The sequence below is a fragment of the Camelus dromedarius genome, chromosome 3, assembly GCF_036321535.1.
Source record: "Camelus dromedarius isolate mCamDro1 chromosome 3, mCamDro1.pat, whole genome shotgun sequence".
NCBI classification, from domain to species: Eukaryota; Metazoa; Chordata; class Mammalia; order Artiodactyla; family Camelidae; genus Camelus; species Camelus dromedarius.
Genome location: NC_087438.1, coordinates 36,972,463 through 36,988,439, shown reverse-complemented (window position 1 = coordinate 36,988,439; position 15,977 = coordinate 36,972,463). Strand labels below are relative to the sequence as shown.

At 34.7% G+C, this 15,977-nt stretch overlaps 1 protein-coding gene across 5 annotated transcripts in view; it reads right to left on the bottom strand.

The window, feature by feature from the left end:
- Positions 1-234: 234 nt before the first annotated feature.
- MAP3K1 (mitogen-activated protein kinase kinase kinase 1) overlaps positions 235-15,977 on the bottom strand; it is a 66,559-nt gene continuing 50,816 nt past the window's right edge. For 2 of the 5 annotated variants that reach the window (XM_064480746.1, XM_064480754.1), the window contains exons 11-20: positions 13,267-13,388; positions 10,785-10,876; positions 10,322-10,511; positions 8,736-10,017; positions 8,210-8,362; positions 7,329-7,491; positions 6,065-6,196; positions 5,035-5,177; positions 4,219-4,350; positions 235-2,875 (exon numbers count right to left, since the gene is read on the bottom strand). In XM_064480746.1, coding sequence (XP_064336816.1) covers positions 2,726-2,875; positions 4,219-4,350; positions 5,035-5,177; positions 6,065-6,196; positions 7,329-7,491; positions 8,210-8,362; positions 8,736-10,017; positions 10,322-10,511; positions 10,785-10,876; positions 13,267-13,388 — 2,559 coding nt within the window. In that variant the 3' untranslated portion in view covers positions 235-2,725. The remainder of the gene's footprint in view (positions 2,876-4,218; positions 4,351-5,034; positions 5,178-6,064; positions 6,197-7,328; positions 7,492-8,209; positions 8,363-8,735; positions 10,018-10,321; positions 10,512-10,784; positions 10,877-13,266; positions 13,389-15,977) is intronic. The other 3 variants (XM_064480749.1, XR_010378345.1, XM_064480761.1) reach the window with 3 other exon arrangements.

Genomic DNA, 15,977 nt, shown 5'->3' with positions numbered 1-15,977 from the left:
TGTGAAGGTCAAGGAAGAACTAAGAAATGGTTCTGGATTGAATGGGAAGAAGAAACACATTAACTAAGAGCAACACCTCATCTTGGTTTGGATTCTTTTGCTATAAAGGACATCACTGGGCTGCTGGCAAAACCTGAGTGGGGCTTTTGGGTGAATGGTATATGGGAGTTCTTTGTGGTGTTCATACTTTTTTGTTAAGTATGAAATTATTTAAAAATAAATAAAAGTAACAACTTTTGTTCAAAAACTTTTATTTACTATAAAGACAAAACACCAAAATAGGTACAAATACTATAAAATTGGTTCAATGGGGTAAAAATTTTAATTAAAATATCTCGATATATTTAAAATAACAAAGGATACATTTAAGCCAAATTTTCTTAACCCAGAGATTTTTTTGTAACATTTGCTTACACAGTAAGGTGCTAATAGAAGTTAGCCCTTAAGCCCTGGAAGTCTTAGGAATCATAGTCACACAGCAAATATAATTTCATTGTGAAAGTGAACTTTGGTAGAAGAAAAATCTATAGGACACCTGAGGTAGTAGAAACTGGAATAAACAGCAGTAGATGTTATTTACAACTTGAGTACCAAATAACATTAAGAACACAAAATAATTACACAATTTTCAGTCCAGCTTTGATCCAAAGAAAATAAGAATATTACATCACATTTGCATTGAAAACAAAACAAAACAAAACAAAACAAAACAAAACAAAACAAAAAACAAACACCACAATTACCAGCAAGCTGAGGGAACTGCAAACAAACTCAAACAATGTATTTTGACATCTAGAGGCAGTTTGAGTTTGAAATGTGGTGGGCATGGTGATCTACAAAGTAATACTGATTAGCTGAGGTTCCTCAGTTTATACAGTTTACATTTCTGTCAGACACAGTATTAATCTGACTAATGATCTTCCAGTACATAAAATGGCAAGAGTGCATCCTTTAAAGCTTGCACATAAGAGACTTGGAAACAATCTTATTAGAATTGTGAAAAATTCTAAGTAGTCAAAAAAAAAAAACCAAAAAAAAAAAAAACCAAAAAAAACCACATTAAGAGCTACCAAACTTCACATTTCAGTTCTATTTTTAACTCTTCAAATATTGCCAATCTTCCAACCAAAGGAATGTAAAATTTCACTAAGAAACACATTCATATAAAAAAAAACTGCCTTTTAAAAATTATATGCAATATATCCCTGTAAACTTATCTTGTAACTTATTTTACTTCCAATTTGTGTTGTACATTTAAAATGTACTCTATATAGCTTATTTAGTTTATCCTGAGTCTTTGAGAATAACCAATTCTACTTAACTCTGCAACAATTCAACTGGCTTCTGAAGAGTTAAAACTTATCTCAAAAAAGTTGTATTAAATACTTAATCAGTACTTGATTTAAAAGACTTACAAAGAAAAAGAAAAAAGGATAAAAAAGCTGCCATTTTCCATCAGGATTCCATGCATCTGAATTCAGCTCAGACAAAAACCATTATCTGATTGTGCAAAATCCAATTTGTGTGTAAATGAAATTCAATTTCACTTTTCTTTCTGAACACATTCTCCAAGTTCAAAGGAAATTTACTGTTTAAAAACACTGTTACTCATTAGTTGAGTAATTAAGTCAGTTTTTCTTTTATCAACCAGGCCTACTGTAAAGAGCTGATGCATGGTAGAAGGAAAATAGCAGTTAACATGTTATCAGTGGTGATGATGAATGATGGATTGTTACATACAGAGTAAGACTTAAATGATGTGACGTTTCCTACAAAAGGAATCGATACATTAAAAAAAAGTCAAATAAGTTTCAAGGTAATCTTGATCTTGGTTGTGAGCTGCATCACAGAGAATAGTTGGTTTTCACTTAATTTAATCTGCACAAGAAGAGCAGTGACTGACTCAATGAAGGTAGTATTTTATTATATTCCAATTTTAAAAACAAATAAAATCTGTTTTAAAAAACTCTTGCAATAGCAAGATATTTAATAAACTCTAGTTCACACCTAGTTCCATTTTTTTTTCTGGTTTGAAAAGATCACCTTTCCCTGAATATTAAACAAAAATGAAGGTGAAATGAAAATACAGAACCATAATTTCCAAAAACGAAATGAATGGGCCAACAGTAAAATGCACAATGAACCACAATTGCCCAGGCATTAAAAAATATAAAGGTCAATTGTGGGTCAGAAAGAAGTTACCAACTTTAAAAAATATATTTATTTACTGCTACTCATAGCATATTCTGACCTAAAAGAGGCAGATACTGATTTTTATAGCCAGTGACAAAAAAAAACAACAACAACAACAACAAAAAACTGAACGGAATTGCAGAACCCCCTGCTTCTGATCACAATGTGAAATGGAAGAATAATAGAAACATTAAAATAGATCCTGAGCCCCTCAGCTGCTAATATTGCTGAAAAAGTGCTCCAAAAAAGAATTTATGCTTCTCTGTTAATTCATCATGCAAACTTCATTGCTTTCCTGTTCACCTAGGGCCAGTTCTCTGAAAGGCACGGTTTACAGTTTCTGCACAAATTGTGGACTTTTGCATACTAAGCTTAGGTACAGATCATGATTTGTCAATCACATACTTAGGTAAAGGTTCCCCACTGGTCTTGTTCATAGCATGAAGGACAGCAGATTATCAACGTGGTTCCCCACAAGTTTTTTTCTCTTGTTGAGCATCCTGTCTCCATTATAGTTTATTTGTATAATTGGCTACCATGTAGTACGGAAGACTGGATGCTTCAGTAGCTCTCTTGACGGAGGTCTGTCCTGAGGTTGAAGTTCTAAACAACGAAGAGCCACATCTCGTAAACCAGGAGACAAATGTGGAGGGATTGATGGAGCAGTAGTTGCACTAGCAATCTATAAGGGAAAACACTGGTGTTAAAGCTCTCCACAACTGGAACCTTTGATATAGAAGTACATGTGCATACATCTCCTAGCTTCTATATGTGCATCCTATATACAGAGGACTAAAACACAAGTGGGTGGACTTTCTGCTAACAAGAAGTCTATGGAAAAACACACCCACTGGATGGGAGGTTTTCTCTAAGAATCTTTTAAATTTTAGGATTTTAAATTTTGGTCAAATACATCCTGATCAGAGGGAGCTACAGTTCTCTTTATTGTCTCAAATGAACAAGGCTAAGTATGCTGAAATCATTAGACAGGTTAAATATTCACTCAAATCAATTCTGCTTTCCTCATATTCACTCTCCCAAGGTTTGTCCTTTTTGGTTCATTGCATTTTGTTTTTTTTTCAGCACAGACAGCTATTCAGAGTAAGAAAGACTAAACCTGCCAGTCAATTAAGTACATCAGAAACACAATTGCACTGAATTTTTTCAGAGGATTGAGGAAGTTATATAAGCATGGGGAGGACTGGAGGAGGACAGGGCAGGTGAAAGGTGCTGGGGGCTGGCTTGGAGGACTAGTACTAGCCACTTTGCACAGAGGAGACTGTATGCTAAGTGCTTTACTCAGGCCCAGCCTCATAATAATAATAATAATATGAATAATAATATGAATAATAATATGAATAATAATATGAATAACTCATGAAGTAGGTGCTTTATCACACCCACTTTATAAACAGGAAAACAGGGTAGACAGAATAAGTAATTTTCCTAGTCACATGGCTATTAAAGGATGCAGCCAGGGTTTGGAACCAGGTCTGTATGACTCTGAAGCCCAAGGTTTTAATCAGCACATGTCTAACTCAAAAGTTAAAAATCTCAATCACTACCCTATTCACTGGTGGAAATGGGGAGAATGGATTTGAGAGCTGTCAGAAAGGTAGAACACACAAGAGCTGGTGTCTGACTTACGTGTGAAGTTTTTAAATATTGGAAATAATAAATCAGATGAAAAAAATCTGTGATTGTACCATACTTGAAGAGCTTCAAGTTTTAATTTGAAAGTTTGATTTGTGTATATATATAGGTACATATTTCACCCGGGAGCAATGATTTAGTATCTGCCAATTCAGTGACTTGATAGCATGTGGCTACTGTGGATAATGAGAACTAACTGTACATGCTGCCAACATCCACCGCACCACAGAAATTCCTGGACATAAATACATATATATCTATTTCAAGGAGGATATGCCTTCATGTTATTTAGATTGATAGTTAAGGAGAACCCATGAAAATTTGCCTCCTGCCAATTTTAGTAGAAAGAAGTAATTTTAATCTCACAGTTACCTTAAATATCAAAGCAAGATGATTGGAGTGTTTCTCTGCATTCCAAGGTGGTTTAGCACAAGCCATTTCTATTATAGCACAGCCAACACTCCATACATCACAGCTCCTACCATACTGCTGACCTCTTAGTACCTAAAATAAAGCAGAGAGTTAATCTGGAAATGACTCATTAAAAAAAGAGAAAGCCATTCTGCCGTTATGGAGTGTAGTTCTTTTACTTCAGAGCCAAACAATGGTACAAACAGCAATTTCACAGACTACCTGATACCTCATTTATTTCATTAATAGGCTTAATCTCCTATGTGGCACAAAAATATTTTGAAGGATTGTGAGATTCTGAAGTCGTATCAGAATTTCAAAGCAGCCTCAGTGTGCCTAGTAAAACAAACTACAGGACAAGATGACAATCAATAATCACTATTTATGAACACAACAGAGGAGGCTGAATTCAGAAGAGCAATGCTTAAACAACTTCAGCTACTACTAAGATTTGCTTTTGTGTGCTCATCTCCCTTTGGCATAGAGTGAACAATTTTTAAAATTTCTATTATGTGTACTTTGGGTTTACTACAAAACAACTACTATAAATTACCCAATATTCTTTGTTAGAAATAGGTTTTAAAAGATTTGCTTAAAGGCTATGGAAAGGCAGGGATTAAGGGTCTGAAATCAAGGATATCATTGAAACCTTATCTTTAGGGCCATGAACTTCTAATTGGTAAGCATACAGTGGATAACACAGCAAAATTATTTGGCATAATGTGGACACAGAACTCTAAAATATTTTCTTTCATCACACTCAAAGCTGCTTCTCACCTCAGGTGCCATAAATGCAATTGTCCCCAATAATTGTCCCTGAAACTCTCCTGCACCAGTTCCTTTTGATGCCAGTCTGGCTGCAGCTCCGAAATCAGCAATTCTTAGTCTCTGACCTGTGCTATCAATTAGCAAATTGGCACCTGTCAACAGAAACAGCAAATGCCCTTATGTGTTAAAAACAAAAGAACAGATTAAAAACTCAGTAAACTACTACTAATGAAATAGGACAACAATGAAAGAAGTGAACTGCATGTCAGAGGTTCAGAGAAATCTACTCTCCTCACTTCATTACTAAATGGCACACGGGTCTCCACAGTATAAACTAAATAAAATCCAAAGCCTCAGAGGGAAAATCTGACAATGCATCAAGGCATAAGGAACAAAGGCAGAGATTTAGTAAAACTTTATAGTAAGTGTTAAACCTTTAATATAAAGATTCCTAACAAAAATCTTTCCTCAAAGTTAAAATTTTAGTGTAGTTTACAATTTAAGACACAGTTCTGTTGAAACATACTGACCTAGACCAATTCAAACTTTATACTGTAATTTCATAATTACAGCTTAATAAAAAATTAGTGTTATAAGATTAGTTGAATGCGTTTTGTTTAATACTAGCTAAAGCCATTCATGTCAGGAAACCAAAGTTGCTCTTAATAAACCAAACTGCAAAAGATGTGAAAGGATTTTTCTTAAAAGATTATAATATCCCAGTTATTCTAAATAAACCCAGGAACAGGAACTTCTGGGGAGGCAGTAAGACAGGGAATCAGAGACCTGGATTCTATATCAGGTTTGCCATCAATTAGCACTACGGCTGTGGAAAATTCACAGCTTCTCTAGGAAGGCAGATTATATGACTCTAAAGGTTCTTTTCACTTCTAATAATTCTAGTGATTTGAATTACTCAGGAGAAACAATCCCATAGTTGATCTCAAGTCAGAAACTATCAACAAAAGTCCAAGTTTTAAAATTACATTTGTTTTCTGCTTATTGATAACAAGCAGATAATAATTAAAAGAATTCCTACCTTTGACATCTCTGTGAATGATCTGGTTTTCATGGAGATATGAAAGGCCACGAAGTAATTGTTCAGTATAGTTAATAACTACTGATTCCTTGAAAGCTCCATATTTACTGAGCAAATGAGCCACAGACCCCCCTAAAGACAAACATGTAATAACAATAATTTATCATAAATGTAAGCCAAAATTAAAATTGTTTATAACACTTTGGTTACATAAGCTTGCACAGCATGAGCTCACATTCACATTTGAAATGTTAAGTTTATAATCTGCATCAGAAGGGAAAATGATTTAAAACCTAACACAGTCCAGTAATCTCAGAACCCAATCAGTTAGGAGACATTTTCACAGAACCTTCATAAACTAGTTTTCTGGACGGTCAAGATTTCAAAAAGCTTTAAAAGTTAACAATTTTGGATGGAACTGTTTCTCATATGTACAATTCACCTCTCTGTCTTTTTGACCAAGGTATCCAAAATGCCTTTCTTAATGACTTAAGTAAACAGTGGTAACATGTCATTTAACAGAAGCTAAAAAGAATGGGAGGAACTAGAAAACTCAGAGTCAGGCTTCATATCCTACTGTTTACCAGTTCTGACCTGGGATAAGTCACAAACTCAATAAGCCTCATTTAAAAGTGTTTATAAGAGTCAACCTATATATAACCATCAACCCACCTACAACCAACATCAGAGAATATACTAAAGAACTGATTTGTAAATAGAAATACATTCTTCCAATCTGAAAAATCTAAGAAGTTAAATCGCGCACTTAAGTATTCATTACATCCCGAGTCATTTATTTTACTGTATATACTGTATAATACAAAATAAAACTCAGTCTTTATTTAAGTAGATGACAAGGTTCAACATTATGCTTCAGTGCTAGTTTACCTTTCCAAATTATATCTTAATCAATTTTATTTTTACAGTCATATTAAAATGTCTCCTAAATCTGTCCAATTAATGATGGAAAGATATGGATCTTATCATATCAGGCTTAAAACAATTATTCCTATAAAACAATGGTACACAATCATTTAAAAGAAACACTGAATAAGCTTCAAAGGTAAAGGTAATGAATATTTTATTTATATTTAAAGAAGGACTAAATATTTACAGTTTATACTACTATGTTGGGGCAATTTGCTTTTAGAAATCTAAACTGTTTAATAAAAATAAGTGTTCATTAAATGGTTTTCCTAAGTTTACTATCAATGGAAAAGCTGAATCTATGTACTACTATTTGTAATTTAAAATACAAACATACCTGCCATCCATTCAATGAAGAGATTATAATTGCTCTTCTCACATGTGGCTCCCAACATCCTAATGATGTTTGGATGATTCAGATGGCTCATCATTCTTATCTCTTCTCTTAATGCTTCTACTACCTCTTCTTGCTCAGAAGATGTATTTCTGACATATGTTACCTGTTTCAATAAATATGTTTGCAAAGTTTTGAATTCTGATGAGTTTTTAATTTATAATTTTCACTAGCAATCTGATCTAAAGTGGACAAATCCAAACTAGTTTATATATTAATAGCAGTTGGCATTTATGCTTATGGATACAATATAGATAATTTATAAAAAACCAAATCAAGTTCTTTTAGATAATAAGAATCTAACTTAAAAAGCAGTGAAATATGAGGAAATATTTAAAAAAAAAATAGTGGGACATGGCCAATCCTTCAAAACTATCCGAAGACAGTAAAAAATGAGAAATGCCCAATCACAGGAGAAGAACTAACATGACTTAAAAATGAAAGCTTTATCATTTTCATATCTTGTTAAGCATGCTTACTATAAAAAGTAAATCACAGAAATCCCAAGATGATGCTGTACCAGTAACATTGCTGAAAGGAGTATGAAACCACACCTCTATTAACCATAAAAAAGCACAAACAAAAAAACACAACCTCTATAAGGACCACCTTGATGGTGCATCTTACTACAACAGTAATGCTTCTACTTTCAAATAGAACTCATGATGCTTCTGGTGTTTTGGCAACATCTACTTTGAAATTTAGTCTTCTGAAAACTTAAAAGAACTGAAATATTTGCATGTTGGGATATGTCCTTAATTTTTTTATTTGCTCATGTTTCATTTTTATAATTTTAATCATTTATATGCTCACTAGATATTTACCTGTTTAACAGCCATTAAAGTTCCAGTTCCCACATCTTGAGCCTGATAACAAGAAGAAAATGCTCCAAGGCCTATCTGCTGACCTTTCAGCCATTCAGTGTCTTCTCTGTAAGGCTGTTTTGCTTTGGTATGTCCTGGTAGAGTCTCTGGTGTCTACATATTAAATGAAAGCAATCTTTTTACTGTTAAGTTAAAAGAGTAAGAGTTCATGAGATTAGCCTGGCAAGATATTACTCTTATTCAGTCTTGCTTCCCAAACCACCTATAAACTTGACCTCTGAATGGACAGTGTTGGTGACCAATGTCAAATGCATAAGTGATCACCATTGTAGAATCAACCAGAAATGCCTTTGAAATGGGCAACAAGTATTCCTATTCAAATAATGATACAAACACTGTTGTATAATTAATTTTATGTGAAAAACCTGCTTCTGATGGTTAACTCGTTAAAAGCCGTATTTCTGAATTAGACTTATTTTTGCACAATCCAAGGAAATGCTCCAACCTCTTAAAGAGCTATACTTACATCCTGTTGAATAATGATGATATCTTCTCCATTTTCAACCTGTAGTTGAGGAACTATGGGGAGGGCATCCTGAGACGCTGACATTGCCATGGCAATTGCTAAAGCTTCTTCTTCTTCAGCCTCCATCTTTTCTTTGCACTTTTGATTATGATTCACATCATCTTTGTAGGTATCATCATTTTCATCCTTTTCAGGAGACAGCACAGCAACTTCTGATTTAAAAGTTACTGTTGTGTCACTTGAAGGCATAGATGCTTCAAGAAGGTCCTCAATACTGGAGTTGAGCTCTGTATTGACATCTAATCTGCATTTCTCCTCTACTGGGGTGAACACTGTCTCGTCACTGGGTATAACGGCATTACTACTACTGCTGCTGCTGCCAATGCTGTCATCACATTTGGAACTACTGTTTAAATCAAGTGTCATGCTATTTTTGGAGGCATCTCCCTGTTTACTTGTGTTACTTGGGGTAGGTCGAGATGGCTTTGGCCTGTGTATATTACTGGAGGGCAGGGGTCTTGACTGAGTAAAGATTGGGGAAAGTTTATCTGAGTCTTTGTTTTCGGAAGAGTTTCTCTGGAACTGTAGAGAAAACTTGCGCTGTGTTTGAGGAGATGCAGAAGGTATTTTGCAGGGAGCAAATCCCTGAGGTCTATGCTTAGAGACATCTGTTATGGTGCCAGCTGGTACAGATGGGGAAGATGAAGAAGGGGTTGACAGGGCTGGGAACATTAATTGGGAATGATGTGATAAAGGAGAGGAGTTCAAACACTGACTGTGGGGTCTGCCTTTTGTTTGAACCATTGGCTTTGGTTGCTCCATTGTTGTTGAACTAGGAAGTCCTACTGAAACACTGGCCAGTCGGTCAGAAATGTCCTCTGAACTGGCACTCAACTTTGTAGCACATAATCCTTTTCCAGTTTTCTCTAAATAGTCTGTGCGCTCAAGGGAACTGTTCTCTGTGGCTTCTGGATAGCTGTTAGGGACAGATGCCTGCAAAAGGCTGTCACATCGACCATCCAAAGTGTCTTCTATGCCCAGGTGGATGGCCTCAGCAATTTCCACCTCATCTGCAATATTCATCAAACGACGACGCATTCTGGTAAAATGAGTGGAACTGGAAACATTCAGCATTTCTAACAGTTTTGAAAAAACATGGGGTACTGCAGTAACCATTCTTGCAGAACTCAAATATATCCTTCGGGAGAGTTTACCAACCATTGAGTGGGAATTATCAATAGACTGTAGAGCAAAGGTTAAGAGGGACAGCAGCTTCTTATACCTGAAAGAAAAAACACATTCAATTATGAAACAAGTTAAAATTAATGTAAAATATATACAAATAAAAAGATGGTACTAATTTATATCTTGTACATTAAAAAATCATTTCAGTACAAAGAATCCATACCTTTTAAATTAGATAGTCTAGACTTCAGGTGTTTATGTCAATCAGATATTAAGGTATTAGTAACCTATATATGCGCTGTAATTTCTGAGTCTTTCATGAATCAAATGTGTCCTCCTTTGGGGGTGGGATGAAGTAGGTAAGAAGAGGAAAAGTAATACATTTTCGGAAGAAAAATTACCTGACTTCAACAGGTTCAGCTTGTGAAACATCAGTACTGACAATATGAGGATAAAATTCAGCAGGAAATTCCAACAGCAGCCTATCTATGAGACAAAGGCGGCCCAGGAGTTCTTGCCAGTTGTTTGATTCAGTTTGGTTTCCAAGAATACAATTTAAGACGTAATCAACACCGCCAATACCAATGGATCCTACAAAAAGTAAAGTAAAAATAAATAACTGAAAAATAGTGACATTAAAATCTAAAACAAAACATGATCAAATGGTATAGGGTCAACAAAACTACTCTGAATTATATTAATTTAAAGAACTTCTCTTAGATTCCTATTTCTAATGTTAGCTGAGTCAATTTACAAAATTACTTCAAAATTCTGAAGCTGCCCTATCAGAAATCATGGGATTAGACAGTCTGCTCAGGAAAATGATAAAACATGCTATAGTAATTTTAAATAAAAAGTTATTACCAGCTTTAAGTATTTCTCTGCCAACTGCCAACTCTCCTGCTTGGCCTTTGCACAATTCCAATAGTGTCGATATAGACAGCTGACTTGTGCGACTAAAAATGAAAGGAAGCAATATCAGATTTGGATCTTGGATAAATATGCATTAAAAGGAGAGTAGTAATGTAGTGATGTAATGCCTTGTGAAAAGGTGGGAACAAAATGTTTTCAGAAGTGTTTGCTTTTCCACCACTAAAATCACATTAATGATGTCAGCATGAATAATATTTATTATTAGATCTAATTTCATAAATTTTATCTTATCTTCTATGTTAAACACAGAATATTCACTACTGGCTCTTGACAGCAAGTGTTATTTAAATGTCAAACCAGATAAAGGGTTTATTTTCGTTATCATATCTTGTTAAAATAAAGAAGACTCAAGACATTATGATTTCTGAATTTTCACTAAGATCACTTGAATTAAAAACAAAATCTTCTCATCCAAAACCTTTATATTCTCTTATATAGCCAGAGTGAGTTCCAAATACCATAAAATCTCTTTACCATATTTCTTATGATGTTCAGTCATTCAAGTGACCATGCAGCCTAACTTTAAAATTTCAGAAAGTGGGCAGCACAACAAATGCTACAAAACCACTGAAGTTCTCAGAAAGAAAAATCTATTGTAATATTAAAAAATGAAATGATTTGTCTATGCATTCTGCAAATTACTTACTAATTTGCTTAATGTTTTTCAGATATTACGGTATTCTAAGCAACAAGAAAACTTCTAATACAATCTATAGGCTTGTGTAGAGAATAAATAATGGAGGCAAAAGATGGACTTCATGAGATGAGAAACAAGTCAAAGTTAAGTGCTTAATTTTTGAGACCCTGTACAGACTACAACATGTGACTTAGGGAGGAAGACAAGGTTGGACTGAGAGAGCTCCAAAAGGGTGTAATGGCAGAGGTAAAACGAGAGATTTGATCTGCAGGGATATGAAGAGATGAGAATTGCCAAAAAAGTGTGTACTGTAGCTATGTTTATTATAGGAAAAGTGGTCTTTCCCTCCCACTTTTTGGAAAGGGGGTGGAGGGAAGATAATCAATGGTCTAATAAAGGCATAGCTTGTGCTCATTTTTACTATCACCATACCTCATATCTCTTCATACCTCCAATTAGGGTTACTCCTGTTCCTTGCTGATTTTTAAGGATATTGCAGGGATCTATGAAATTTTTGTTGTATTGTTATTTGACATAAATTGTCACAGAGTAAAAGTCCATCGCAAAGAAAGTAATGGAAGGGTTTGTTTTTTTGTTTCTGATAATGCAAAGTAGGTATAATGATTTTATTGGTTCCCATCTTGTGTAACTCATTCTCTACAATGAGATTATACGTTATACATATGTCAGCTGTTTTTCTTATCAATTGGATTTTAGTTTAAGATACTACTTTAAAATAAAAGAGAATCAGTCATAATACAATAATGAGAAGGTCCATGCAGTTTGTTAGCCTGGTTTTACTTGCCACTAATTCTTCTCCTTAAAGAGCTTTAAGTATTACATATTAATTTCAAATCTCACATTAGAAAACAATATTTGAAGCCTCATCTAATAAGTAGATATTAAATACTAGATGTGAGGCTCCATGCTATTTTTTTTATTGAAGTATAGTTGATTTACAATGTTGTGTTAGTTTCAAGTGTTCAGCAAAGTGATTTAGTTATACATATGTATATATATTTTCTATTTCAGATTCTTTTCCATTATAAGTTATTACAAGATATTGAATATAGTTCCTTGTGCTATATAGTAGGTCCTTGTTGTTTATCTACTTTATATATAGTAATGTGTATATGTTAACCCCAAACTTGTAATTTATTCCTACCCCCACCTTTCTCCTTTGGTAACCATAGTTTGTTTTTTATGTTTGTAAGTCTATTTCTGGTATGTAAATAAGTTCATTTACATCTTTTTTTTTTTTAGATTCCACATGTAAGTTATAGCATATGATATTTATCTTTATCTGTCTGGCTTACTTCACTTAGTATGATAATTTCTAGGTCCTTCCATGTTACTGCAAATGGCATGATTTCATTCTTTTTATGGCTGAGTAATATTCCATTGTGTACACCCCCCCCAACTTCTCTATCCATTTATCTGTCAATGGATATTCATGTTGCTTCCATGTCTTGCCTATTGTATGTCGTGCTGCTATGAACATTGGGATGAACATATCTTTTGAAAGTAGAGTTTTCTCCAGATATTTGCCCAGGAGTGGGACTGCTGGATCATATGGTAAGTCTATTTTTATTTTTTTAAAGAATCTCCACACTTTTCCATAGTGGCCGCACCAATTTACATTCCCACCAAGAGTGTAGGAGGGTTCCCTTTTCTCCACACCCTCTCCAGCATTTATTATTTGTAGACTTCTTGATGATAGTCCCTGCTAGCTTTTAATAAAAGAGTATTTGAAGCAGTTCATTAACAGGGCCTTACCTATTGACGTCTGCACACTTGACTAGGATGGTGTCCACAACTGGCCGGAGAAGTCTTTGCAGTTTGATTCTTTCTGCCAAACTATGGCAAGGAGTATATACTAGCATGGCTCTCAATGTTTTCTGGGAGGAAAAAACTGAAGGTCAGTTTAACTACATTTAAAAAGCATCAGAGACAATGGCATAATCTGAGACAATCTGAGAAACAAAATAAATAATGATAGAAACAGATTATAACCCATAAATAAAATAAGAATCCACAAGTTGATACTGATACAAATAAAAAAACTGAATAAAGAAATAGATAAGGTAGAAAGGAACTATTTCTGTAATTTTTAAAAGTCTGAATTAACTTCAAGATGACAGTTATTTTAAAAAGAAAATGAGAACAGAAGCCAACTTGAAAGAGCTCCCAATGGCCAAAGCAGGAGTAATTTGAGCAACAAAATAAAAGATGATAGTACTAAATTATAACTCACAGTATAAAATAAAAACCCATGAGTTTTGGTGATATAAATAAAAAAGTGAATAAATACATAAACGGGGGAGAAGAGACAGCTTTTTACAGAAGATACAGAAGGAATAAGAAAAATAGAAAATCACCAATAGATCCACTGACATGCTAAAATCTGTGGTCAGATGTTGAAGACAAACAAGATATATGTATACTCTCCAAGTATCTCCCCCAAGACATTTTTTAGTAGTAATTTTACAGTGCCCAGTAGACAGCACCTTAACCAAGTGATGAAGGCTAGCATCACCAATAATAAGACACAATGACACCATGTACCCCCTGATACAATGTACTGAGAAGGGCACATCACCTCTGGAATTCTTGCAAAAAATGCATAAACAATCTAATCATGAGAAAATAAGATATACCCAAATTGAGGAACATTCTCAAACTAACTGGCCAATTCACTTCAAAAGTGACAAGGTCTATGAAAGACAAGGAAAGACTGAGAGATTGTCACAGATGGGAAAAGATTAAGGGGGCATGACAACTAAATGCAAAGTGAGATCCAGGATTGGATCCTAAAAAGAGAAAAAAGACATGAATGGAAAAATGTGAAATCTGAATAAAGTCTACAGTTAAGCTGTAAAGGATATTGTTGGGACAACTGGGTATATTTGAATATAGACTTTATAGTACATAATATTGTTATTAATGTTAAATTTCCCGAGTCTCTTGACTGCATTGTGGCTATACAGAAGAATGTATTTGTTCTTAAGACATAAATGCTAAAGTATTTGAAATGTCATGATGCCTGCACATAGCTTTCGAATGGTTCAGCAAAAAATTACATGTGGGAAGGGAGGGGAAGGGGGAAAAAAAGAAGGGCAAGGAGGGGAGAAAGGGAAGAGAGAGCTCTAAGGGCAAGAATATTTCTGCCTCCATTGTGCCTGGCACACTAAATAATTGTAGGGGAATCAGAATACAGTATTATTCACAGAGTCCCTGAACTCCAGGAGCTCACAAACTCAGTGGGAAACTATCTGAACTTAATAAGAAATAACCAGACAGAAAGGCAGGATATTGAGCAGTTAAGTATGTCTGAAGGTTTGTGCTGGAAAATAGTAAGAAGGGGTAAAAAGTTGAACCAAAACAACTGGTCTTCTTCTATAGTATTCTGTAGTATGCTGGTCCCTCCAGATGCTACATAAAAAAACAGACCATGGTAAGATAAAATTGGGAATTAATGAATCTTACCCCATGATTTTATAGATTCTCAATGTATGCTAACTTATTGAAGGTTCCTAGAAGCCTTTCAGTGAACAGACCCATTTCACCTCATGTAATTCAGTGTTCATCCATTTTAACTGAACACAGAACTCCTTCTTCAGGGAACTTTTCATAATCCTGCCAAACTTCCAGAGAATATGCTTTAGGAAATGCTGCTGAAGAAGCAGAAACCTTAGGTTTCTGAGCTGGGGAATAATCAAAGTAGCAGTTAAGGAATAATGATGGCTACTGTATATTCAACATTCTTACAGTGTACTAGATATTATGGCTAGAGATTTCTACACAATCTCATTTCAAACCTAAGTGATAAATATTTTCATTATTTTATAGGTGAGAGAGCTAAAGTTTAAGAGTGCTAAAATCACACTGCTAGCAAACCAGAGGACCAGAATTTGACTCAAGGTCTCTATGATCTTGACCACACATCCAGATTAACAAGTAGATTATTCAAGTATCCCAGTTGGGATGATTAATTATAAGGTGACTTAATTCTGATTCCGAAGTATTGTTCATAACCACCATGCTATACTACCTCTACCTCTCAAAAAGATTCATCAGGTACAGCTATTATAGCATGGATTAGAAAAAGATTGAGAAGCAGAGAGATGACTGAGTTAAAAAAAAAAAACATGAGATAAGAATTATTCTAAAGTGGTGTTTCTGAACTGGGAGCAATTTTGACCCTCAGAGGACATTCAGCAATGCCTGGAGACATTGGTTGTCATGACTGGGGAGAGGAGAGGGTTGCCACTGGTATCTAGTGGGTAGAGGCCAGAGACGCTGCTGAACATCCTACAATGTGTAATACAGCACCCCTAACCCCCAGCAAATAATTATCTGTGTCAGTGCTAATAAGTGCTGAGGTTGAGAAACCCTGTTCTAAAGATATATATATACACAAAATGGGGAAAGTCAAATTAGCTTCTGAAATTACAAACAAAACAGCCTCCTCGTCATTCCGTCCCACT